Below are 25,541 nucleotides of genomic sequence, written 5' to 3'. Positions count from 1 at the left end.
ACACTTAAAGAAAATAGCACCCTGACCTTTGCACAGGTGAATAAAGGGAGCTGGAGGACAATCTGCAGACATCTGAATCCCTTGAGAATGTAGGAGAGCTAATAAAAATCCAGTGATAGCAGCTCAGTTACAATGAGCATCCTGCATCAGAAAAATTGCCACCAAGTCCAAGAGACCACAAATTTCTTGGATTAGGACTCAAGGGCCCTCCAATGCAGCACCTGTGGGCACTAAGATACCCCCAGGCAACTCTGCTAGTGACCAGCAAGCCCTACCCCCCCAGACATGAAAAGCCATGTGGTCAGCTGAGTAGTAAGAACCATTCGGGGAAGGGGTCTAGAAAGAGGGTGAGAAGCAACTGCATCCATCTGCCTTTTGCCAGATGGGCATTTTGAGGCTGGTCGTGCTCCCAAGAGCACCCACTAGAAGTCCTTGGCCCTCTAAAGGTGCCAGGAGACTCCTGGGAAAAAGTTCCCAGTTGAAAGTGCTCCTGAGAGAGGGGAGAGAAGCTGCTGGAGGAGGAGGAGGAGGCTGAAGGCTTTGAACTTCTCGGGGACGCTGGCTGGCACCTGGCTGGACCCGGGCACCTTGGGGTCATCCTTCACGGGAGCGTCCCCAGCAGCCGCAGGGGCCACGGGAGAGGGCAGGTCTTCCTGGAGCAGAACGGGAGCACCAAGGGGGGACGGACCGTCCCCCAGTGGCAGGAGGGGTCCCAAGAACTGCCCCGAAGGCGGGAGGGGCAGCGACTTCGCCAGCGGTCCGTTCGAGGCCCGGGGGAAGGCGGGCGAGCGGGCGGGCAGGTAAGCGCTGGAGGAGGACGAAGAGGCTTCAGGAGGTCAAGCGCAGGTCGGAGGAAAACGGGCCCGGCGGGAGTGTCTCGGGGACGCGACTCGCCGCAGGTCGGAAGCTAAGGAGAAGGGGGACCCTCAAGCTTCTCCCGGCTCTGCGTGCGCGCAGCGCGAGGGGCGGCCCGCTGCTCTGCCGCGGCCTGGCGGTCACTGGGACCGAGGTAACGGGCTGCGCTGCGCCGGGAGCTCCCCAGCTGGGCTGCAGAGCCGCGCGCGACCCCGGCCCGCCTCCCCCCTCCCTCCGGGGGCGGCTCCAGCCCGGCGCTGACGCGGAGGCGGAGCGGGGGCGGCTCGTGACGCGCCGCGGCTGTCGCTGGCGGAGCCGCTGGCAGAGAGAGGAGGGGAGAGGAGAGAGAGGGGAGGAGGGGGCGCGCGGGCGGACGGGCGGGCGGGGCGATCGCGAGCGCAGCCCGGGGCCATGCAGCGCCGGCAGCCCGCCGCCGCCGCCGCCGCGCGCCGCTGAGCCGCCTCCCTCGCCCGCCCTCGGTCCTCGCTCGCGCCAGCCATGAACTTCCCAGGCGGGCCCGGCCAGAGCCCCGGGCAGCCGCCGCCGCCGCCGCGAGACCCGCCGAGCCTGGCGGCGCCGGGGGGTCCGGGCGGGCCGGGCGCGGGCGGCGCGCCGCAGCCGCAGTTCGGCCTTTCCAACTCGGCGGCCATCCGCGCGGAGATCGGGCGCTTCGAGTCGGTGCACCCCAACATCTACGCCATCTACGACCTCATCGAGCGGGTGGACGACCTGGCGCTGCAGAACCAGATCCGCGAGCACGTCATCTCCATCGAGGGTGGGTGCGCGCCTCGGGCGAGAGGGGCGGGCGGGCGAGAGGGCTCACTGCGGACAAAGCCTCGCCCGGCTCCGCTGCCGCCGCCGCCGCAAAAAATGGAGCCCCGGCGCGCCGAGGGGAGCGGGGGCGGCTCTGCGGCGCCGCGCGCCTGGGTCCCGGCCAGCCGCCCCCTGCCTTGCCCAGCCCTGCCCTGCCCGCGCCGGGGTGGCGCCGCCTCGCCCGCTGCAGGGACAGATCTTGCCCTGCCGGGCCGGGGCCGCGCCGTCCCGGCCACCGAGCGAGAACGGGCCGCGTGGCGCAGCGGGGGGCGGGAGGGGGGAGCTGCGGGCGGGCGGGCGGGGCCCGGCCTCCTCCGCCTCCTCCTCCTCCCGGCGAGGATGGATGGGTGGGCTTGGGGCGACCCTCCATCCGCGAAGGACGCTCGGAGTTGGAGGCGAGCGCTTTGTCTCCGCGGGACTGGCGGCCAGTGGTGCCCAGGCCATGCCCATCAGCAAAAGAGCCCACCCCGCGCCAGAGGGAGGAGCCCCGGGCCGCCCTACTTGACTGGGGCGCCATTGGGGATCCAGAGCGGGTAGGGGGCTCTTCCCTCTACCCTGCTTTGTGCAACCGCGGAGGGAGGCCCGGTTGGGGGTCTGGTCCGGCCCCCTCCCCCCTTCAGGGCATGCTCGCTGGAGGCCCTGCTCTAGGCTGTGGCCAGAGGTTCCCTGCCTCCGCAGCTACCCAGTCCTCATGAGGGTGGCAGGGCCTGTGCGGGAGAGGCCTGCCTCTGACCAGAAGCTCCAAAGGGCCGGGTGGGCACCGGGGCTGGCCAGTCAGTGGGCCAAGTAGCCTTCCTGCTTGCCCACGTGCGGTTTTTTTGTTGTTGTTGTCAACAGCCGCACGGCAGCGCCAAGCCACTGAGGAGCTTGAGGGGGTGGAAGCCAGCCTGGGTGCTCTGCTGGAAGGGTGTGTGTATGTGAGCCACCTCTGCCTTGCCTTATTCCTGAGGCAGCGGCTGGGGGCGGATTGACTCAGAAAACTTGCCCTGGGGGAAGTGGATGCTGCAGCTATGGCTGCATGGCATGGCTCCTGCAGTGTCCCCCCTGCCTCTCCCTGTCCTGCTTGGGGCTGGGGCCTTTTGGGAGGGGCCTCTCTGCTTCTGGGAAAATTTCAGAAGGCAAGACATCAGTCAGTCCATGGTGGCACATTAGTGGTAGGCAATGGCACCTTGCGAAACCTGCAGGGTTGGGTTGAAGAGCTGGGGGGTCTGCTCAGGCACCCAGGTCTTTGGGTAGACAAAGGGGTGCAGCAGAAGAAGCAAATTGGTGCCAGGGAGACTGACTCTGGGCTCGCCCAGGTGGCCACAGCTGGTGTGGCCCCTGGTCCTGGGACAGGAGCAGTGGCAGAAGCGGTGGGCCACTTGCTCCGAGGCAGAAGTGCCCAGCCCTGGCCCTCTTCTTTCCAAACACAAAGGTATTTTGCTGCCTGGGCCAGAGGGCATGGCTGGGGAGGAAGGGGGAGGGGGCTCAGTCCCTCCTCTCTCTTGCCCATTGTGGCTCCGCTGCCTTTTCTGCCCCTGCACATGTCCTTCCAGCTCAGGGAGGCATTCAGCGGTTTGTGGCTCCCTGAAGGGCCTATGGCAGGGGCCTCACATCCCAGGCAGGGGCCTCTGTGACCAGGAGAGTACCATCTGCTTCTTGTCAAGGGCTTGTCTCTGGGATCATCAGGCTGGAGGGGGCAGGAAAGGCCATCTAGTTCAACCCCTGGCTCAGTTCAGGATCCAAGGGAGCACTTCCACCATCCCTTTCAGAGCCAGGCCTGCAGTGCAGAGGCCAGCCCGGTGGGGTCCAGAGGCCGGGATACCTCCTCCTCCTGTGGGGGAGGGAGGGAGGGCCCTGCTGTGGATGGGAAGGCTGTGCTTAGCTGTCCCTTGCGTGGCTGGGGGCATCTTCCTCTAGCTCCCTAGCTCGGGTCCCTTGGCTCAGAGAGGAGCGCAGTGTTGGCTCCAGCGGCATACCTTGAAAACCAGCCTGCAGGACCCGCGGGAGCTTTTTTGTGAGTGGCAGGAAAAGGAGGTGTGTGTCTTGGGTCAGTGCAGCTGTCCTGCCCTGATCTGGCCTGGTGAGGGGAAGTCTTCTGTGACACCCTTGGTCCTCGGAGGGGCATTTTTTTTGTCCTCCAGGCCGGCGGGGGTGACCCTGGTTGAATTCAGCTCAATGTGGGGCCAGATTGCCCCGATGGGTCAAACTGAATGCGTGGAAATGAAAGAACCCCTGATGGAGAGAACCCACAATTCTGTGTCGTCCTGGGTGGCTCTTCCTCAGGGGGTTGAGGTGGCTTGGGGGCTTTTGGCCATGGAGAAGGAGGGTACCTCCCATGGGGGGGGGGCTCTTTTGAACTCTCTTGCCATTACTCCATGCCATTACAGACCTGTTTTCTTCAAAGGGGAAATGTGGAAAGGAAATTGAACACGGCTTCTGGGCACTTGCTCCTTGTTTCCCACCAGCCCCATGGACTCCAGAATTGCCCTCTGCATCTGGATGCAGCAGGTTCTAAATCAGTGTTTCTCAACCCTGGCAACTTTAAGATGGGTGGACCTCAACTCCCAGAATTCCCCAGCCAGGCATGCTGGCTAGGCAATTCTGGGAGTTGAAGTCCACCCATCTTAAAGTTGCCAGGGTTGAGAAACCCTGTTCTAGATGGTCTCTACCTGTTTCTCGCAGGGGCCTTTTTTTGGCAGAGGCCCATTAGCCAGTCCCTTCCCTTCGTCTTGCTTTGGGTCTGTGCATCTGGCTCTTGACCTCATGGAGGGCTGGCGCACGTTGCTATGCTCTGCCGAGGGTGCAAGTGGAGCCCTGGCCCAGGCCCAGGCCCAGCCATTTTTGGTACTTCAGCACAGCAGGAGCAGAAGGCATCTGGGAAGCCCTTTGTGCCCTTCTGCCCCTGCTGCCGCAATCCAAGAGATGCTCCTCTACCTTTGTGCTGCTGCTGTTCTTCAACTGTGGCAATTGGAGTTGCACCAAATCTTCCTAATTCCGGACGTATCTTAGAGTGTTGTGGGATGGCACTTTGATGCTGGCAGCTTTAATTCTGATTTCTTCCTGATTTCCAATGTGGAGGTTGCCTTTCTTCTGTGCAGAGGCCACCCACTGGGCCCCTGTTTTCAATGAGCTGCCCATCGTGACCTTTCCTGCTCTGCTGGGGGCAGCCAAGATGACAGGTCCCCTGGGTTCCACTTGCTTGTATTAATTTGTGCTTGGCATTTTAATTCTAATTCAATACTCTGAGTAATTGGGGGTGATCGGCCTGTGTGGTCTCCTTGTTAGTCATTCTGGCTAATGGCAAACAAGGCAGGTGTTTATTTAGTGCAAGATTTTTAAGCCACCTCACTCCAGAGGCTGTAGGCCACTGTTTCTCAGCCGTGGCAGGTGGGCAAGACAGGTGGGCTTCAACTCCCAGAATTAAAGACAGGTGGGCTTCAACTCCCAGAATTAAAGACAGGTGGGCTTCAACTCTCAGAATTAAAGACAGGTGGGCTTCAACTCCCAGAATTCCCCAGCCAGCATGGCTGACTGGGGAATTCTGGGAGTTGAAGTCTGTCTACACGTCTTAAAGTTGCCAAGGTTGAGAAATGCTGCTCTAGGTGGTGTGCAAAATCAAACACACAATACAAGGAATGGTGTACTAAGAAACAATAAAGCTGTAAACAGCAGCAAGCAGGAACAGCATGATCCCTCTCCCGGTGGAGATTCCTAAGAACTGCCCACCACACAATATGGTTCCCTGTTGCTGGTCTGGGGGAGCGCCTGTCCTCTTCAGTTCCATGACTGGGCATGAGAGCTTGGTTGAAAGTCCGAGATGCTCCTCGGAAAATGCTAGAATGTTTACTGGGTGAGACTGATCCCTGAAGAAGCCCTACGGATGGTTCTTCCGTATGACCTGTTCTTCTGCCTCCTTCAGCAAGTTCCCTCCAATGTAGTCCCATCAGCCTTCATAGGACAGGCATTTGGCTAACTGGATCCCAGTTTCCTCCATCCACACTTAATATTTTTGTCTTTTTAAGCTGGGGCTCTGGAATGAAAGTCAATTCTAAGGAGGCTTTGTTTTGTTGGAAGCAGATTCATCCCTTTCAATGTCCCTTTTGAGTTCTTTACCAACTCCTGCACGGACCTGGGCGACTGGTTTATTTTCAGTTTGTGTCTGAGCCTTTAACTTGGTCACCGGTTGGCCTGAGTACTCCAGGTCCCCCTTCTCTGAAAACCAGCGCAGGCTGGGCATTTGTCTACCTCCTGCCATCCGGGGGCTCAGTCAGACTGAAGCAGGTCCATTTTGATTCCTGCTGCAAGTAGATGGAAGGGTGTTGATGGTGTCAGTCTTCCTGGCTCCCTGGGGCGTGGGTCTCTCTTGGTATCCTGTAGCGTCCTTCTTGTATGCTTGCCTTCGTTCTTGCGCTGGGGGCAGTTTGCGTTCAATTTGGGGCAAAGGCTTCCATTCACTGAAAGGAGCCGGTTGCCTCAAACAGATTTTCAGACCCTTCCCTTTAGTTATCCTGGTGCTTTCTTAGCATCTGGGATGCAGCAGCACCTTTCCAAATCTGAGCAGTGTGTTCTAAGCGAGCTTCCGTGATGGCGGTGTTGGATAATGTCCTGGAACAGTATAACCTCTTGGCGTTCTTGTTCATCTCCCTCCCCATCAGTTCTCTTGCTTTGGGGAAATTTGGTTTTTCAAAATCAAATCGAACAAACTGGATTTACTTTGTGGTCAGCCCAAGACGATTGCGGGTTCTGGACATGAGAGCATCACGGTCACTCTTTCCTCACTGGACGACACGAGGCTCTTCCCAGCCACTCTCTGAACTCAAACATTGCCTCTTCCTGAGTAACTAGCAAATGGCGTAATTGGGGAAGGGTGTGTGTGTTTTCTTAATTTTGCCAGACTGTTTCCAAGCAACAGAGATGGCTGCTGCCCCCTTTCCAAGACTTCCTCTAGAACCAGGATGCGGTGGGGGGCAGGGCTGGGGCTGGAAGGGAGGCTCCGGAGCCTGTTCCCGGCTGTTGGTGTCACCGCTGGGGCTGGTCTGGGGTGGATGCCGTGCCATGAGGAGGGCCTCAGGTGGCCCTCGGCTTGTGATGGGATGGAAGAGTTGCAGAAGTCCTCTGGGTTGGGGAGGCGGCTGCCATGAGCACTGCCCAAACCTGCCCCCCCAGGAAGTGGGATATTCAAAGCTGATTTGCCAAGAGAAGTAGCCCCCCTCCTCTTGCAGGAGGTGGGCAGGGAACAGCAGAGCAGCAGCGAAGAGAGGGCGGTGGGATCCCTCTGCCTCTGCGCCCCACGTCCCCACCTCGGGGCCTGCTGGGTGACATCACCAAGAAGGGCTTTGGTGGGGAAGCTGACTACCTGCAGGCTCCATAAAACAAACTAAATCAACATTCACGGCCCTGGTTGGGGGGAGGGAAGGTTGCAGCAGGAGCAAAGAGCTTGCTTGGGCTATTGGTGCTATCCTTGGAAGCTGGCAGACAAGGGCATGAATGCCACTCTTGTGCCTTCCCTTTTCCCTACTCAGGAGCAGAACTTGACATTTCTCCCTGCTCAGTTCATCCGCTGCAGCCCACTGTTCCAGTCTGCCTAGACCTTTTTGAATCTCTCCTCCAAATTATTAGCCACCCCTCTTGGCTCCGTGTCATCTGCAGACTTGGCTCCCTCCCAAAGTCACTGAGGAAAATACTGAATGGCGCAGGGCCCAGAGCAGAGCCCTGTGCCCCCCACACCCCCCACCCTTCCCTCCATGCTAGACACGGCCTGAAACTTTAACCCTGCCTCTTAAGACTTCATTTCCAGACCACCGTCTTGGCAACCCTCCTCTGAACTGCCTCCGCTTGGTCAGTGTTCTTGTTGAATGGTGGTGTCCAGAAGTGATCTCAGCTCTCCCAATGGGGTCTGACCAGGGGGGAATAGAGCGAGATGGACCCTTCCCCTGATTTGGACTCTGTGCTCCGGTTAATGCCCCCCAATGCAACTTTGGGCTTTTAGCAGTTGTTCTGCACTTCTATTCAGCTTGCAGTCCACAGCGATACCCAGATCCTTTCACATGTGCTACTGCCAAGCCAGGTCTTCACCGTCCCATATTAGTGCCTTTAGTTTTTCCTACCTAGAAGCAGACCGTGGTGTTTGTCCCATCCTGTTCAGTTCAGCCCACAGCTCAAACCTGCCAGATCTTTTTGGGTCTCCTCTTTCACCTAAAGCGGTGTTTCTCAACCTTGGCTACTTTAAGAGGTGTGGACTTCAACTCCCAGAATTCCCTAGCCAGCCATGCTGGCTGGGGAATTCTGGGAGCATGCTGGCTGGGGAATTCTGGGAGTTGAAGTCCACACCTCTTAAAGTAGCCAAGGTTGAGAAACACTGACCTAAAACATTTGCCACCCCTCCAAGTTTGTGTCTCTGCAAACATGACGAGAGTTCCCCCAGTCGCCTTCTCTGTTGCTGATAAAAGTGCTGAACAGTCCCAGGGATGTGATCCTTCCCTCCACCCTGATGCCACTTTGCAAGTCCTCCCTGGATGCTGCCATTTACCCAGCCGCCCTTGATTTCCTCTAACATGACATCGCCCAGCCTGTATCCCGCCAGGGTCAGGGAATCCCAGACCTGGAACCTTGGAAGGGACAACAAGGGTCATCTCCAGTAGCCCAATGCTTTTTATGGAGGAGAATCTCATGAGGGATTCTGCCAACAGCTTTGAGCTCAGGAGGCCTCCTACAGCATCCTGCAGCGGGAGGACCCCTTTTGGATTCCTCCAATGCCTGCTCCAGGATGTCCCTGAGTTCTGGCAGGTTGGAAAAGGGCTTGCCTCTCTGGTTTCTGACCCTTGGCTGGTTCCAGCCTTGGCCACTTGGCCCTAGATGGCTGGTAGTCCTGTCCTGGTGAGAGGCAGGTGGGTTGCTGGGAAAGCCTGCGAGGCCATGAGCCTGTCTGGCCTCCCCACCTGCCAGCAAGGGCTGGAGCCCAGGCACGTGGCAGAAGCAAAGGGGCTGGATTGCCAGGCACCTTCCCCCTGGATTGGGTGGCTAAGAGGAAGGGGCAGCAAGGACTTGGGGTTCTTGACAGGGCCTGGCCTCTTCCTTAATAGTTGTGGTCTGGGTCGGGCTCGTCTGCTGCCCCGCCCAGCCGGTCTGCTGTCAGAGGCACCTTCTTCCTCATCTTGCCATGGGGGCCTGTTCTGGGGCGCCCCTGCTGGGTGCCCGAGCACAGAGGGTGACTGGCAGTCCACGGGGGGCAAGAGAGAGCCGGCCTCAAAAAGCCATGTGGCAGAACTTCTACTTAGACGCAAGACTGCTTGGATTGGGGCCCTGACACGTACTGCAGCTCCGGTCATGCTGTGCCTGCGCCTGCTGTGTTGTGCCTGCGCCTGCCGTGGAGTTTTGTAAACCCCAGTGGGGGACCAGGAGCCCCCAGCAATTCAGGGAAGGACGGGGGGGGGGGATGCTCAGGGCACTTTCCCAAGCACAGCAGGCATTGTGGGGCTGGAAAAGGGGGATGGGCAGTGCAGCACCCCTCTCCCTAGAAGGGCAAGGAGGTCACTCAAGGTCAATATGTTCCAAGCTGGAGGAGCACCGAGCCAGAGAAGTGGTCAGGCGAGTCCGGAGCTGAGGCTGGACTCGGCCAAGGGGCAGTCCTCCTTGCTGAGGGGGCCAGGGTTAGGGCAGGACCTGGAGGTGGGGGAGAATTAGGTGGGGCCTGGCCTGACCCATCTCCATGTTCTTGCCTTGGGCCTGGCAGCTGCTGGATCTGGTTCCCCATCGGCCATTCTTTGTGGGGAGGGGTCAGGGAGATGGCAGAAAGAGCCCCCTTCCCTGGAGTAGAAGCAGCCGCAGCAGCGATTGTGGCTCCCCCTTCCTGCTGACTGGGCTGTTGCCTCCCTCCTGGACTGGCGCTGCTGACCAGACAGGAGGGGTCTCTTTGCTCCCCCCGCCCACCTACTGGACCTCCATGGGCTCTGCTTGTGTTTTGCAGCCATTGCTATAGAAACCCTTCTCTGGCAGGCAGTCTTGATGGGAGGGGGCTGGAGGGAGAAAGAAGCGAAGCGGCCCCTCCCAGGAAGACAGCCGCCCCAGGCATGTCCTCCTTTCTAGCTGCAGTCACCAAGAGGGGGCTTCAGGCACTGCCCCCCCTTCCTTGATGTCCTTGACGGAGGGCAGCAGGGGAGCCGCCTTCGGGTAGGAGAGCCTTGCCTTCACAGAGCAGGGTGGGGGCGGGGCAGCCATTTGGAGCCCAGACTGGGAGCCTGGTGGGGCTTCGACCTTGTGCTGGGGCCAGGAACTTTCTGCCTATTGGGGGGGGGGGTCCAGGCAAGGATGCCCCCAAGGGCCACAGCTGAAGACAGCTGTCAAGCACGTCCTCCTGGCCCAGCACTTGGCAGAAGCAGAGCTGGCGAGCCACTCCGCAGCAGCAGCAGCAGCAGCAGCGGCCACATCAGGGCCGGTTCCACGGGAGGGCTAGAACAGGACTAGGGGGGACACGTAGAGTGGAGGCCGGGGGCAGTACCGGGTGGGTTTTGAGCCTGCTTCAGGCCCTCTCCAGACACCCGTCTTGCCAGGCAAGGCAGAAAGGAAGCCCTGCGGGCAGTGGCAGGAAGCTCTGCGGCTTAGCCCATCTTCAACCCCAGGCTGTTCAGGGCCGTGCAGTGAAGTGGTTCCTCCCCGCGGCTGCTGCAGGGCATGCCTGCTGCTGGGGTGTCCCGGCCTGCCCAGAGAAGCTGCTCTAGCTCAGTGACGGATGGGCAGCCCGGAACCAAGCCAGGGTGGTTAACTCTGGCCCTGTCTGTCCTTGTTGATGTAGCTGGGGATGGGGATGATGGGACATGTTCAGCACTGGGGAACGTGTGTGATCAGTTCCATATGCTGCTGCCTTTGTGGTGGTGAGGATGAGGGGAGGGTGGTTGTACAACGTTTTGGGTAGAGATGAACAAACAGCGGTGCCAGTGTTGAAGGTGAGCCCAGTGCAGTTGCCAAAGATACTTGTAGGAAAGGAAGCTTGCAAGGAGGATGGTGCAGACTGGTGTCTATCGGTTCGTTTTATGCATGTATGTACAGGTGTGTATTTAGGCATTGTATACTGCCTGCTCCGTGGATTCTAGGTGGCTTGCAGTCAGAAAACAGGGCCATTCAGACCACATAAAACACGACCAGCCAGTTAACAGCTGCCCCAGATCCTGCTGTCCACTTGGGACAGAGCACTGTTTTTACTGCTTTCCTGAATATGACAGGAGAGGGGCCATCCTGTCTTGGGGGTGGGCGGGGTGTGTTCTGGGGGGAGCTGTGGCCAAGGAGGCATCCTCCAGTTACTCTGAGACAGGGGAGTCTCATGTCCCTCTGTGGTTCCTTCACGCATAGCTTGCTTTTATGTCCATGCATAGCCAACAGGGAAGAGTGCCCTGGCGTAGCCTTGAACCATTGATTTGGCAGAACTGCTGAAATGAGCTGGACCGAGATGGGGGGGATCTGGAGTGGCCCTGTCCTCCTGGGAGAACTCGAGGGCGGCAGACACGTTCGTGCCCTGTCGTGGTGGCCTGGGCCTCCTCCCCAAGGGTCCGGCCTGGAGACAGGCAAAGCCAACCAAGTGAAGTCCTTGCCTAAGCAGCCGTCTTGGAGAGGCTGGGCCAGAGCAGCTGGTGGGGAGGCCTTGGGGGCGCCTGGGGCTCACACAGTTCTTTGGGGAAAAATCAGTTCTGCAGGAGCCAAGCAGAGGCATCTGGGGAGCCCAGGTGACATCCCTGCGTCGCCTAGAGCAGCATTTCTCAGACTTGGCAAGTTCAAGCTGTGTGGACTTCAACTCCCAGAATTCCCAGCCAGCTATGCTGGCTGGGGAATTCTGGGAGTTGAAGTTACCATGGTTGAGAAACACCGGCCTAGACCTTTGCTCACAGAGCCCTGGCCCGGTCACATAGTTTAAAAAGCAGTGACCCCAGACTTTTGAAAGCTGTGTTTGCAAGTTGGTAGCTGCCCCTGCAGGCAGAGACTTTACATGCAGCCGGGCATGGTGGACCGTCCCATCCGGCAGTGCCAGGTGGGAATCCCATGCCTTCCTGCTAGTCGAGGGGCTGTTCTTCCAGGCGTGTTTCTGTTCAGAGGATGTGTTGCTCTGTAGGTGTGAAGGAGTGTGGGCAGCCCCCCACCACCTTGGTGAGGAATGGCTGTACAGTTGGTCACGGGGTTTACTGGAGCGGAGTTTGAGATGAAAAGTTATGGGGCTGCTGGCCAGCTCAAGCCACCTTGGCCCCCATCTGCCTTCTTATGCTGGGAGCTGAATGTACCTCGTGTGCCCCCCCGGAGGAGGGGGAGCCCCCTGGGAAGAGCTACTCGAAGGTTGGTCCCTCCCTGAGGAAGGAGGCACAGTGGGGTCTGCCTGTGCCTCCGAGATTCCCCCCCTGCCCAGAGATACTAAGCCTGTGGGAGGGAGCGCATCAGTTGCCCCATTTGGAGCAATGGTGAAGTGTGGTGGCTTGGCAGTGTGGGCAGGGGCTGGGGTAATGCCAGGCACTGTCATGTCCTCCCTGCACCTGGCTGGCTCAGGCTTCATGGAAAGCGCCCCCCCACAGCCCAGATCGCCCCTCCAGGGCCCCTCCCCTGCAGTGCCCCTTGGCTGGGGAAGGTTTTCTGTGTGTCCCCCCAGATGGGGGGCCGTGTCCTCTTCCTCTCCGCCCTCCTGCTCAGCGTAGAGCCCCTCCCTCCCAGCCACAGTTGTGCCCTCAAGGTGGGGTGGGGGCAGAGCTAGTCAGGATGGCTCTGTGGGGCCCCTAGATCCAAAAACAGCACCCCCCACCCTTGCAGTGAAAGTGGGGAAGGGCTCTGGTTGGAGGGGAGGCTGCTTTAAGGTGCAGGGTAGCCTTGGCCTGTGAGGGTTCTAGCCTGGGCTAGGCTGGGGTTTCCCTGAGAACCCCCCACCTTCAGAGAACCATAGAATGTTGGAAGGGTTCTTCAAGGGCACCTAGTCCAGCCCCTCACTCAGGGCAGGCATCAGGAAATGTCGGGTTTCTCCAAGTTTGTGCTGCTGTTGCCCCCAAAAATGGTAAATGAAGTTGTGCAACTTGCCTCTCCTGTGAATCAACCAACGACTTTATTGGGGTTAGGCAAGAAAACGGGGTACCTTCTTAACAATTAAATGCTCATCTGTGCCTCGCAGGGATGCTCTGCCTGCGCAATGCCCAGAGTGCATTCCAACAGCGCTTCAGGCTAGCTGATGATTTCCCAGAAACACTGCAGTCCTCTTTTCATGCGCTCATGACCCACCATGTAGGGACTCCTGCACCGATCCGTGACTGGTGCCCCCCAGCCCCATTTGGAAGCCTCCAGCAAGGGAGAGGCCACCCTTCTTCTCGGGGGACATTCCGCCCTCTCCTGGCTTGGCCCCCTGGCCTTTGTCCCCCCAGGATTCAGTGGTAGCAGATCTGCCCCTCCTGCCCCCCACGGCCTTCCCACAGTGCTGGCGGGTCGGCCTTTGGTCTCTCCCTTCTGCAGGCCCTTTGAGACTGACCGGGTCGGGAAACAGCCACAAGAATCGCTGGAATTTGGGCGTTACTGATCTAACAAGAACATGCTGGAAGTCTGGCTGCATTTCTCCTTCCCTGCCTCTTATACCAAAGAGAGTCAAGGCAGGGCAGTCTTCAGTTTCTTCCTCTCCCTTCCCCGTTTTCCTGGGCTAAGTTCGTCTTTTTGCAACGGTTGTGGCGTATTTTCTTCAAGGCCATCTCCATCCTCCTCAGCTGTCAGACGTGCCTGGTCCCTTTGACTGGGCCTCCTCGGGCTGAGTTTCCAGGGTCCCGATCCTCCTTCTCGGTCTCCTCTGGAACTATTTCTGTGTCCCTTTGGAGCAGCATTTCTCAACCTCAGCAACTTGAAGGTGTGTGGACTTCAACTCCCACAATTGGGAGTTGAGGTCCACATACCTTAGAGTAGGTAAGGTTGAGAAATGCTGCTTTGGAGTGTAGAACTGGAACAGCTGCTCCCAAGGCGCCCTGAGCAGGGCAGAGGATCATTCATTCAGTTGTTCGTTTGTTTGTTTGGCTTTTAGCCATTCCACGTGCACACCCTTGCAACCTTCATCACTTCCTGACTAGCCGACTGCAGTGTGCCCTCCTTGCCTCGGAAGGCCACTGGGAAGTGCAACTGATGCAAAATGCCGCAGTCCCATGGTTGGTGGGCATGACCCGCCACGAGTGCGTGGCACTGGTGCTTCGGTCCCTGCCGTGGCTGCCTGCCGGTTCTGACCTACAAAGCCCAGGACCTGAAGGTGCCCCCCCCAGTCCTTCCCCACCTTTGTGAGGAAGGGGAGTGGAGGCCAGGAGGTGTTTCGCAGCCACTTCCCTAGCCTTGTGGAAGAGCCTCCTTGGAGTCAAGACTCCACCGTCACTCTTAAGGTTACAGAAGCCGCTTAAGACGGGGCCGCTCCGGAGACCGTTTGGTGCCTAATTAATGTTTAATATCAATTTAACTCGTGGCTTCTGGTGTTACCTGTTTTTCCTTATTGCTGCTGTTTTAGTTCCATATTACTTACACTTTTGATTTTGAATGATTTTAACTATAGACATTTTAATTGACTTAAGTTTTTTATCGGATTACTATAAACTGCTGTACATTTTTCTTGATTTGGTGGCAAAAATGCAATCCTGTCCTATGGATTTGACTTTTCCCACTCAGATGCAGGACCTTGCACTTGTCTCATGGAACATCATCCTTCTGGATTTGGCCCAAGGTTCAAGCCTAACCTTGTTGAGTTCATTTTGAAGCATCACTTGGACACCTGGGATGTGCACTGATCCCCTCTGTGCAGTGTCATCTGTAAGCTCATGATCCCCTCCATGCTGCCCTATAGAACATTTGTAAAGATGTTGGATCACACTGGGCTGGGGACATAGCCCTGGGAGATCCCACTTGATCTTTTGATCTTTCACTCCAGGACAAGGCAGGATGGATGGTTCCAGCCAACCCTTTTTCGTAAGGGTGCCATGGGAGGCCTTGTCCCGAGTTTGAGTTATGCTACGTCCCTAGCATTCCCTTGGTCTACTAATCTAGTCTGAATGCTTGCAGCCCATCTCTTTTAGTGCCTTGCCTGGTATGGTGACTAAGTTTATTGGCCTGTGGTTTCCTGGGTCCTCCCCTTTCCCCTTCTGGAACACCGGGACCCCTTTTTGCTCTTATCACCGGTTCTCCAGTTTCCAAAAACTACAGCCTGTGATTGTGTGCTCATCTGACTTTCTGAGGTGTAATTACTTTGGCCCTGGGGACTTGAATGTTTAAGGTAACAATGTGAGCTCTTAGAGTCTTTTACCAGCCTTGAGTGTTCTTCCATCTCTTCGAGAAGACAGGTGCAAAGTAGGTGTGAGCAGTTCCATCCTATTCCATTATTACTTCCCCACCTTCCCTGCACCACAGGCCAACCATCTCTTTTGTTTCACACATTCCCAGCCCGCTCTCTATTTGGCGCACATTCCTTGCCAGCCTCGTCTCGTGCTGGGCTTCAGCCCTGCAGTCTCCGTTCCTGCAGGCTCAGCCTCTCTGTTGGTCATCATTCCTGGCGCCCCTTTCCCAGACATCTCCTGTTTGCACCTCCGCTTGTTGGCGGGCTCCCCGTTGCTCCGGTTGGCTTCCTGAACCTTCTGTTTCTCCTCCTTGCAGGATGGGCTTGTGCAAGGGCTCCAGGGCAAGCTCCTTGTTTGCCACCCGTCGGGTGTCTTTATCCTCCAGGATTTCAGGCCTTGATATGCTGCCCACCTTTCCTTGGGGCTTTCGGATCTGCCTTCCTGAAGTCCAAGCTGCGTGACCCAGCTCTTTCTCCCTGGTGATCCTGAACTCCAACAGGATATGCTGGCTCTTCCCAAGGTGATGGCCACCCCAGCACCATGAATTGCTCTTCTGCCTTGGTCAGGGTTAGGCCCAGAAAGGCTGGGCCTCTGGCTTCTTTCCATCTCCTGAAAAATGAAGTTGTCAGGCAAGGTCGATCAGGAACGGCTTGGGCCTCCCAGTCTGAACTGAACTGATTTTGACCAGGCAGTGGGGTAACCAAAGTCTCCCTCCTGAGTTGGGTTGTGTCCACGTCTTTTGCCTGGGTGGTGGCCTGTTGTAAACTCCCACAATGGTCTTCAGAGAAGCGATGCCCAGAAGCATTCACCGTGGCCATCGCATTTCTCTTGACCAGCCTGTCTTTACGTTCAAAGCCTTCAAGTCTGTCGTGCACTGCATGGACTTCCTACTGATGGAATGGGTGTAACGGCTTGTGGCTTTGCAAGGTAGTTTCTGGCCTAGGAAGATACCCTGATTTGCACAGGAAGCTCTGAGCACGTGCATAGGAAAACTGGACCGTCCTGATGCTTGTGGTGTCCTGGCCCAAGTGTGCTGTGAGGTCAAATGGGGGCGGGGCACTGCAGGTCCCTTCCCTTAAATGTTGCCATCTAGTGGGGCCTGGGAAGCACACCATCTCGGTCGTGGCCTGGGCCTGTGGCTCCCCCAAGATACAGCAGGCCCCCACCCTCCTCACCTTCCAGAGGCCTTTACAGCTGGCTCTTCCCACAAGCCCTGGGATTGGGTGAGGTTGGAGCCCAGCAAGGTGGAACACTGATGTGTGGGAGAGGGCTGTTCCGGGTGCCGGAAGTTTTTCTTGTGGTGGGTTGTTCGTCCACTGTTTTTATCATTCTGTGAGCCACCCAGGGTTGTGGTTCTTAATGTGGGCGGCTCTATAAGCCTTTTTAAATAAGTAAAACAAACATCAAATTGGTGCAGTGAAAGCTGCATGTGGCACGGATGCAATACAGCCTTATCCACACTTTTTTTGGTCTTGTTAAAAAATATGATGTGAAAAACTTGGTTGACCAAACCCACGATAGGTAGTAGAAGTCACTCTCTGCGGGCCCATCTGGCGACAGCTGTGGCGTGTGGAGGACCGTGACTTGGAATGCGAGCAAAGCAAAGGCTAAAGGACATGCCTCGATGAGCGAAATGCAAGAAAGGAAAATAGCTACGTTGGGTGTCTGTGTCTGAGAGTGGGGAAGGATGCAATCGGTTGCCCAAATTGGTCTGATCTTGTAGAATAGGATTGAATAAGTGGTTGAGTGAATTGGGAATGGAAGGGCTAAGGTGCACGTCACAAAGTATGAATTGGTGCCATCTCAGTTGTTGGGGTTGTGTCCAAAAATAGGACTCCATGTGTTGATGGTGCTTGCATGTTACACTCCAGGGACTGGGGCTAGTGGAAGAACCAGAGGTGGGTTTTGGGGGGCCTTCTGAACATGATCCAGGTGACCCAAGCGGATGCATGAGAATGAGACAAGAGAGGAGACATCAGTAAAAACGATGGGGCCATTTAATGACCCAGAGTAAACTTATGTGCGCTCAGGGTGGAGAGGTGGTGTGGCAATTGTTACCCAGGAGACTCTGATGGTGTTTGGCAGAGAACTGGGGGTGAGGCCTTATCCATGAAGTTGGGCTATGGGGGCAGTTGGGAATGCTGCTGTTGTGCTGGCCCTCCGTTGCCCAGTGGCTTCCCGAGCTGGCCGCTGTTACTGCAGCCCATCACAATGAAACAGAGATCCTGCAGAGCCAGTTTCCTGACCTGGTCTACCTTGTCAGGCTAACACCAGTGCTAAGAGCCTGACTGGGCTTTACTTCCCCTTCCTATTATATCACAGTGAATCAGGGAGGCATCAGCCTAAGTCTCTTCCAAATGCTATCTGGCTTCCCAGGACCTACGGAACGTTTCAGTCCTCCGTGCTTCGGTTGCGGATCTTGCCTGCTTCCCTCCCAGTCATCTCTGTGACGCTCTCGCCCTTGACCTTGGTACAGGGTTGGCAGTAGGATTCTCAGGCTGATGGTACTGGGGGATGTCACCCTGTCTTCCTTACGGGAGGCAACTCAGGAGTTCATGGATCTCTCCCAGAGCACCCAGGGCCTGCCTGGGGCTGAACACCATGGGTTAGATCTGGATTTTGTTTTGGGGCAGATGCGACAGATAGGGGATATTACCCTTGGTCAGATCACTCTTTGATTGTTTTGGAGTTAACCAGCCACTGATACTGGGTAGGACGGGCCCATCTGGTTGGCCCACCCAAGGCACCTAATAGAGCCATGTGGTTTCCAGAGGGCACTTGGAGAGTTCCGTGAGGTATGATGGCCAGTCCTGCTGAGGCTTCTGCTGCCTGCTGGAATAGGGAGCAAAGTGGCACACCTCTACAGGAGGTTCTTAGCTCTCTGAGAGGCTCAAAGAGAGGAAGCGCATCAGAGGTTACCCGGAGGACCGTGGGCATAAGGCAAAGAGAATCAGGCCAAACACAAGCAGCAGTCCATAGTCAGGCCTCCTTGGTGGCAATAGGAATGGCAGAGTGCAGCATCTCCTCTTGCATCCACAGAGTGCCATCCAGCAGCCCTGTATAAAGTGAGCCAGCCCTCCTAAGGGAGGAGGGGCAGGGAGGTCATCTGGTGGGCCACTGGGAGGAATTTTCTAGGCATCTGGAGGACAGAGTTGCTCAGATCCACTTGGAGTTGAGTGCACGTTGGGCAAGTCTTGAAGAGGTGACTGACACGTCATCCTGTGAGGTTATTTGGGATGAATTTGAATTTGCATGAGTCCTGAGAACATCAATGGGCCTCACTGCAGCCTCAGTAATGCCAGTGGTGGTCTGGATCCCTATGCCTCCTGGCTAGTGATGGGGAGCAGGCTTGGGGCAGTGGTCAGTCTCAAGAAGCCATTGAGCCCTATCCAACAAGGTGAAGTTCAGTGGTGAGAAATGTAAGGTCCTGCGCTTAGGCCAGATGCACAGGAACAAGATAGGCAGTGCCTGGCTCAACAGTAGTGCCTATGAGAGGGATCTGGGTGTCCTGGTGGACCACTGCTTAAGGATGAGTCAGCTGTGTGCTGCAGCTGCCAAAAAGGCCAATGCAGTCCTGGGCTGCATCAACAGAGGGATAGTATCAAGATCACAGGAAGTGGCAGTACTGCTCTATACTGCACTGGTGAGGCCACACTTGGGATCCTGCATCCAGTTCCGGTCACCACATTACAAAAAAGTTGCTGAAGCCCTAGAAAGAGCGCAGAGAAGAGCAACAAAGATGATCAGGGGTCTGGAGGCTCAATCCTATGAAGGACGGCTAAAGGGACCGGGCATGTTTAGCTTAAGGGAGAGAAGATGGAGGGGAGACATGATGGCCGTCTTCCAATACCCAAAGGGCTGCCCCAGGGAAGAGGGAGTTGATCTATTCTCCACGGCACCTGAGGGCGGGACAAGGAGTCAGTCAGATATTAGGACAAGGTACAGCACAAAAAGCCTCAGCTGGGCTCTTACCAGTGTTCAGTTGGACTTGCTGCTTTTTTTGGACAGCATCACTTAGGCATTTCCTTGGTGCTTCATGTCCTGGTAAACCATGGAGCTCCTCTGGATCTAAGTGCTCACAAGCTAACTGCTTAATAATGGCTTCAGAGTTTTGCAGGCCTCAGTGTTGGGCTGCCTGGCCAGTGGTTTCCTCTTCCCCCCATTTTTAAAGACCAGAGCAAGGTTCACCCTTTTCCAAGCCTCTGGCAACCTGCCTGTCCTCTGCGGTGTCTCCAAGATCTGCGAAAGGGGCTCCACGTTGGCACCGGGAATCGGCCTGGTCCCGCTGGACCCTCCGACTCACTCGTGGTAGCCAAGGGCTCCCTGACTGTCTCTCCTCCAACCAGGCTGCTGGTTGGGCCCTTCCGACCCCGGCTTCCCTCTGGGGAGGAGACCACAGCAAAGGAGGCGCAGAGTTGCTCGGCCCTCTCCCCACACCTGTGACCATCCTGCCATCTTTAAGCAGGGGGGCACCCCTTTTTTCTTTCATGAAATAGTCAGGAAAGCCCCTTCTGTGGCTTGCAGCTTCCCTTGCAGCCTAAGTTCCCTTTCTGCTTTAGTCTTTCTAACTGTATTTCCACATGTATTAGCTCCTTCCTGGTTGTGTCTTCTGTTCTCATGTGGATCAGTCGGAAGGGACATTTGACAGCAGGTGTAATGAGCCTTGGAGGTCTTTCCATCTCCTCCAGAATGTGTGACCCAGGAAGGGTCTTGATGGGCAGTGTGGCTGGCAGATTGCTACTTCTGTCCTCCTCAGCCAGGAGCCTCTGATCACTCCCCCCCCAACACCCATCACTTTCTCCTGTTCAAGGCAGAGGCAGGAATCCTTTATCCGTGGCAGCTGCTCTTCATCCAGGGGTCCAGAGGCATTCTCAGTGGGGAGGCCCCAGAATCTCTTCGGAGGTTGTAGAGTAGCAGAACTCTTCTTGACCACCGACGGCATTTCTGTCACATCTCTGTCCCTTCCACCTGGCTTTCTTCTATTTTCCATGGTGCTGTTGCACCCTGCAGTCTTCCCTATCTTTGACCCAAGTATTTCCCACCTGCAGGATGGACAGTTTTGTCTTCCCCTTATCACACTGAGAAGGCAGTGAGCTCACACTGGCTGTATGTCTGTTTCTTGTTGCCTTCAATTATGAAAGCAAATGTGGAACATCCCTTGTGAGTCACCATAGGAATTTCCTCTCTTTCGGTGTTTCTCAAACGAACAGAAAAAGGGGAAAATGCTTTTGAGGAATGTCCTCCACATTCCTCAACAGAACACATACACAAAGCATCTTAGAGTTAGGATAAGCCTTCAAGGCCATCCAGTCCAACTCCCTACGCAGTTCAGGAATCCATTGGAGCATTTCTGGCGGCAGACCGTCCAGCTTCTGTTTGGGGGAGAACTCACCGCTTCCCGTGGCAGCCTGTTCCCCAGCCTGAGCGTTCGCACAATCGGGGGGTCCCTGGCACCGAGCTTCAAGCTCCTGCGTGCAGCTCTGACCCACTTGTTGTGGCCCTGCCTGCCGGGCAACAGAGAATCACCCCCACCCCCCTTTGTGGGAGAACCGTTCAGAGTTGGAAGATGCTGCCCTGTCTCCCCTCGGTCTTCTCTTCTCTTCCGGGGCTCAGCATCCCCAGAGCCTTCCGCCCGTTTCTCGCAGGGCTTGGTTTCCAGACCCCTGACCGTCGCGGTAGCTCTTCTCCGAGCTGGCTCCAAGGGGTCGCCGTCCTTTGCCAACTCTGGTGCCCAGAACTGGGCACGGTGTCCAAACAGGGTTTGAAGAGGGCAGAGTAGAGGGGGACAAGGGCGTCCCCTGACTTGGACATTCTGCTCCCATCAAGGTTCCCCGAGATAGCATTGGATCTTTTAGCAGCTGCGTTGCACCCAGACCCCTTCCATGCATCCTACTGCCAAGCCAGGTGGAGTCTTCCATTTCCCCTATCCTGATGCAGCCCTTGGCATTTCTCCCTATTAATCCTGTCTTCAGTGGTTGGCTTCCCAGAGAGGTGCCTCTACCTTGGCCACAGGCACTGTGCAATGTAGCAACTTCTGAAACTGGCGAATCTCTTCCCATCTTTTGTTAGCTGACCATGCAAAACAGCCCCCTCCCTGCCCCTGGAGGCCAACTCTGGCCTATGGACTCCAGTACCTTTTTGCTGCTTGGCCATTAGAGCAGGGTCCAGCACCCTCTGCTCGATTTGCGGGGCTTCATCTGCGAGCCAATTCCACCTCCGGTTCTTGCTATTTCTCCCTGCTGAGATGTTCAGATAGTTGCTTTGCTTGCTGGTTGTTCCTTTGGGTAGCAGAGAGCGATTTTGCGACACCCCCCCCCACCCTTTTTCACCAGGGTAGGAGGGGCAGGTGGCAACCAAGGCCACCTTCTGACGGGTTGGGGTGGCCCTCACAAGCCAGAAGAAGCCACCCTTTTTCTCCCTCGCAGTCTGCACCCTGGAATGCACTGGCAAGCAGTGGTTGCCTTGGCAGGAAAGGAGCTCTTCCACTACTGTTCTCTGCTGCCCTCAGGTGGCCACAGTGCTGCTCTGCAAACCTGGCCTGTCAGCTGACAGGCAGTGTGGTGGAAGGAACAGGGTGGTGACCCTCTGAGCCAGCACATAGCCCTGGACTGTTCCTTGCTCTGGGAAGGGGCTTCTTTTTCCCAAAAGGGCTTCAGAAGGGAGCTCCACAAAAGCCCTGGACATCAGAGGCTGTGATCCCAGGCCAGGGACTGCCCTCCTCGCCTTGCTGAGCGAGGGAGCTTCAGCTGGGCAGTTTGAGGCCCCGGATTTGGTGGCTTTGTTGGGATCCTTTGCAGCAAGTCTGGTTTCCCCAAGCTCCTTCCAGCTGGAGCCCCATTTTGGCCTCCAAGAACAAGGGAGACCAGGAAGGTAAAGGGAGAATCTCTGTGTGTGCGGTGGCCTCTGAAATTGGTGGTTGCCCAGGCTGCAGCTGGAACTGTTGGGCAGCGAGCCCACTTGTACTCTGAAGCCACAGCCCCTTTGCTGATCAGGATGCCTGAGGTTCATCCTTTTCCCCAGGCAAAGAGGGGGACTTTTGGGGAATTGGCACCCGGCAGGCTGGTGATCCCCAGTGAGGTTGCTCCTCATGCCAGGGGAGGCTGTGGGATGCACCAGGAGGAAGAGCACCCAGTGGTGCTACTAGTACTTTGGGTCCATTAGCAAGCTGAGGCCCATTTGGTGGGGGCAGGGTACTCTTGGTTGGTGGGTCATTGTCTGGCCTGCTTTGGAGAGGGTCGCACTGCATCTCGCTGAGTAACTTGACTGGGAGCGCCTGGTTGAGGTTCTGAAGCTCTGGATGGCATAAGGGGTCTGTCCTCTTGGGAGGGTGGAGCAGGACCGCTCTCAAGGGGCTCCTTGGAAGAGGGCCAGGCACTGAGGTGGCAGAAGGCTCTTCCCTGGGCTCAGGCACTGGCTCCCAGGTTCTTTCTGAAGCTTCCCAGGCTGGCTATGCGTGCCAGTCTTTTGCCCCAAGCCACTGCCCTGGCTCTGATCCTGCCCCTGCCCCCTCCAGGGTGAAGCGCCTCCTGTTCCACCAGGCCCCTTTGGCAAACGGCACATTTGTCAGGGAAGGAGAGAATCCTAGAGTAGGAAAGGGCTGTAGGGTGTGCACCCTCCCCCAGATTAAAGCCTCTCTGGAAGGGTGCTGCCTCCCCCTCCCCACCTGAAGGGCAACCAGTTTCCAACAGCTTTCAAATTTGGATTTATGGTGTGGGTTTGCAATACTGTATGTATTTAGATTCATCGTCAGGTTTTTATTGTACTTTTATTCTTAGAGGAAATTTTGCTTTATAGATTCTTCATAAGTACACATAATTGTTGAAATAATAATTGGATGTGCTTGGACGGACTGAATGTGGATCTCCACGGGGGACCTCCTGGTGTCACTCAAAGTGCTGGTTCACCTTCCCCATTCCCCAGTACTGGGTAAAATCTGAGGAAGGGCTTCTCCAACTTCCACCTGGGGAGCGCTGACTGGGGGAGTGGAAGGCAAGCATGAACTGGCTGGGTGGGTGACAGGGCCAGGGGGTGGGCCACTTCCACGCCACCCACAGTGGAGGCCTGCTGCTTTCAGCGATGGCCACTCCTGGTGGTATCTCCATTGGCCTTGGTTCCCAGTCTTGGCAAACACCCTGAACACCCCGCTAAGAGAAGCTGGCCCCTCCCTGGAGAGTCCGGTTATCTCCTTGGTAGTTAGAGTAATGCCCGCAGGCAGGCAGCCCCGCAGGCTTGTTCCGAGCCTACCTAGATCGGCTCCTGCTTCTGAAAGAACCGGCCTTGGCAGCTCTCTGCTGGGCAGATGGAGAGCGGCTCCCCGGGTCTCGGGGGAAGGAGCGCCTGGCGGCTGAAGCACTGGGAACAGCCGGCCGGGGAGAGTTCTCGGGCGCCCGTTCCGCCCTCCGCTGCCTGGTCGGGGATGAGAGTTGCATTAAGCAACACTCCCCCACCCCGCCGCCCGCCGGCCGTCCCGGGACTGAAGGGAGGAAGCAGTAGAAGCTGGGCGGAAGGGGGGACCCCCCGCGAGGAAGGAGCCCAGGAGAGGGCAGTCGAGCAGGGGGCTTCCAGTCCCGCGCAGCCCGTCCCGGGAACCCCAGACCGCGAGCTGCTCTGGGGCGCGGCTGCTGCTGCGGCTCTGGGCCTCCCAGGAGGGCGGGATCCGCGCCGCGCTTGCAGGGTGCTGCTGCCGCGGGGCCAAGTTTGGGCATGTCGGGGCGCGTGAGATGCGGAGGGAGTGAAGGCGGGCAGAGCAGCCAGCCAGCTAGCTAGCCCTGCAGAAGCCAGGCCGGGGAGCTGGGGGAGTTGGGCGGCCGCCCGCCGCCGCCGCGCTCGGCATGTGAGCCTTGCCGCGCTCCCCTCGCCAGCCGCGGCCCTCCCGGACCATGGCGGAGGGCTGGCGCTGGCGCGAGGCCGGACGGCCCCCGGGCACTCCGCGCGCCTGCCCCAGGCGGGCCGTGAGCGTCTGCGAGTCCCTGGACCTCCAGGGCGTCCCCGCCGTCCAGGCCGCCCTCAAGGCGGCGGAGAAGCAGAAGCACCGGCCGAAGAGCCTCTGCGCCGCGGGCAACGGGCTGGGCCCCGGGAGCCCCCTGCTCTGCGCCGCGCGGCCGCCGGCCCGGGCCCGCAGCGGCCTGCTGGAGTTCCTGCGGCTGCGCTCACCCCGCCAGCCCGACGAGCGGGACTCGGGAGCCCCGGCGCCGCCGCGCCCCGCCAGTGCAGCCTTCCCGGCCGCCGCCGCGGCCCTCCCAAGCGAAGAGGGCGCCGGCGGCTTCCTGCGGGGCGGCTTGCTTTGGGGCAGCCGGCGGCGGTGGAACCTCTTCGGCGGCCGCGGCGACGGGGCAGGCCAGAAGAGCTTCAGTAGCCTGCGGAAGAGCTTCAGTTTCCGCCTGCGCCGCGGCCAGGAGCTGCAGCGCGCCGGCTCCGGGGTCCTGCGCCCGGCGCGCCTCCGCACCCGCAGCGAGGGCGACGCCACCTCCCTGCACGCCTTCCCCAGTAAGCGGGACCTGCTCTCCTCGGAGGCCGCGCAGGCCCGCGCCTGGCCTCGCCCGGAGGGCGGAGGCGGCTTCTGGAAGCTACTGGGCAGCCGCCTCCGGCGCCGGGAGCGCTTCGCCGGTCGGCCCTTCGCTGACCTGGAGCCCCGCGGCGGCGCGGCTTCTCTGTGGAGCCGGCGAGGAGCCGAACCCGTCCTGATCGCCGTGGGGAGCGGCGGCGTTGGCGCGAGGGGGCCGGGTAAGAAGCTCGGGCTCTGCGTTTCGGGCGCCGCGGGTGGCTGCGGGAGGCTCTTGCCCGGGGCCCCGGAGGCGGCGGGAGGAGAGCTACCGCGGGGCGGCGCTGCCTTTCTATGGTCCGGTTAGAAGGCCGTCCTCCCTGCTTCTGCCCCTCGGTCCGCCTTGGCCCTGGTCGGCAGGGGCCGGGCTGTGTCACCCCGGGAGGAGCTTTGGCGACTGCTCTCTGCCCTGAGGGAAAGGAGGCCTCAGCCCCTGGCAACCTGGGTGGCCCTTCTCGGAGCCCAAAAGCCTGTGCTGTCAGGCTGGACCCCTGGCAGCTCCCTGTTTAATGAGTTGCTGCCAACGGAGCTAGCAAGCGGGGGCTGGAGATGCAGGGCTTCTAGTCCAGCACCTCTGCAGGATTGGAGGTGGTGGTAGGCATAAGGTCCTGGTCCCCCAAGTGCCTTGCAGATGCCTGTGCATCTTTCCACCTCTCCCCGCCCGCCCCCAACGGGCTGCCTGGCTCTCTTGCTGTGCCAAGATGGGCCTACAGAGGCTTGCTCTGTTCTGCTTGTCAAGGGCCAGGGACTCTGCTCCTGTTTTCAGCAGTGCTGGAGCCCAGTCCTTCACACCTTCCCTCTTGCTTTTCCCTAGAAGATTCCATGGAGAAAGGGTCAAAAGAGAAGCCAGCAGAAATCATAGGTGCCTCTAAAGTGTTTGGAAGCTGTGGTGTGATGGCCAAGGTGTCCTTAAGGCAGCCGTTGGTCCATGGCTGAGCACAGGGTCCCGGAGAGCCTTTGGCAGGACCTCTAGCCAGGCAGCTTGCCCTGGGCCCTGGCTGCACCTGTCCTGGCACCATTCCGCGTGGGCCAAAGGACGG

At 58.1% G+C, this 25,541-nt stretch overlaps 1 protein-coding gene across 2 annotated transcripts in view; it reads left to right on the top strand.

The window, feature by feature from the left end:
- The first annotated feature begins 1,222 nt into the window (after positions 1 to 1,222).
- AGAP3 (ArfGAP with GTPase domain, ankyrin repeat and PH domain 3) overlaps positions 1,223 to 25,541 on the top strand; it is a 66,909-nt gene continuing 42,590 nt past the window's right edge. Inside the window, exon 1 of one of the 2 annotated variants that reach the window (XM_063303162.1) lies at positions 1,223 to 1,630. In XM_063303162.1, coding sequence (XP_063159232.1) covers positions 1,354 to 1,630 — 277 coding nt within the window. In that variant the 5' untranslated portion in view covers positions 1,223 to 1,353. The remainder of the gene's footprint in view (positions 1,631 to 25,541) is intronic. The other variant, XM_063303161.1, reaches the window with a different exon arrangement.

This window comes from Candoia aspera, chromosome 4, assembly GCF_035149785.1.
Source record: "Candoia aspera isolate rCanAsp1 chromosome 4, rCanAsp1.hap2, whole genome shotgun sequence".
NCBI classification, from domain to species: domain Eukaryota; kingdom Metazoa; phylum Chordata; class Lepidosauria; order Squamata; family Boidae; genus Candoia; species Candoia aspera.
The sequence above is the reverse complement of the archived record's forward strand: the minus strand, read 5'-3'. Positions and strand labels throughout refer to the sequence as shown.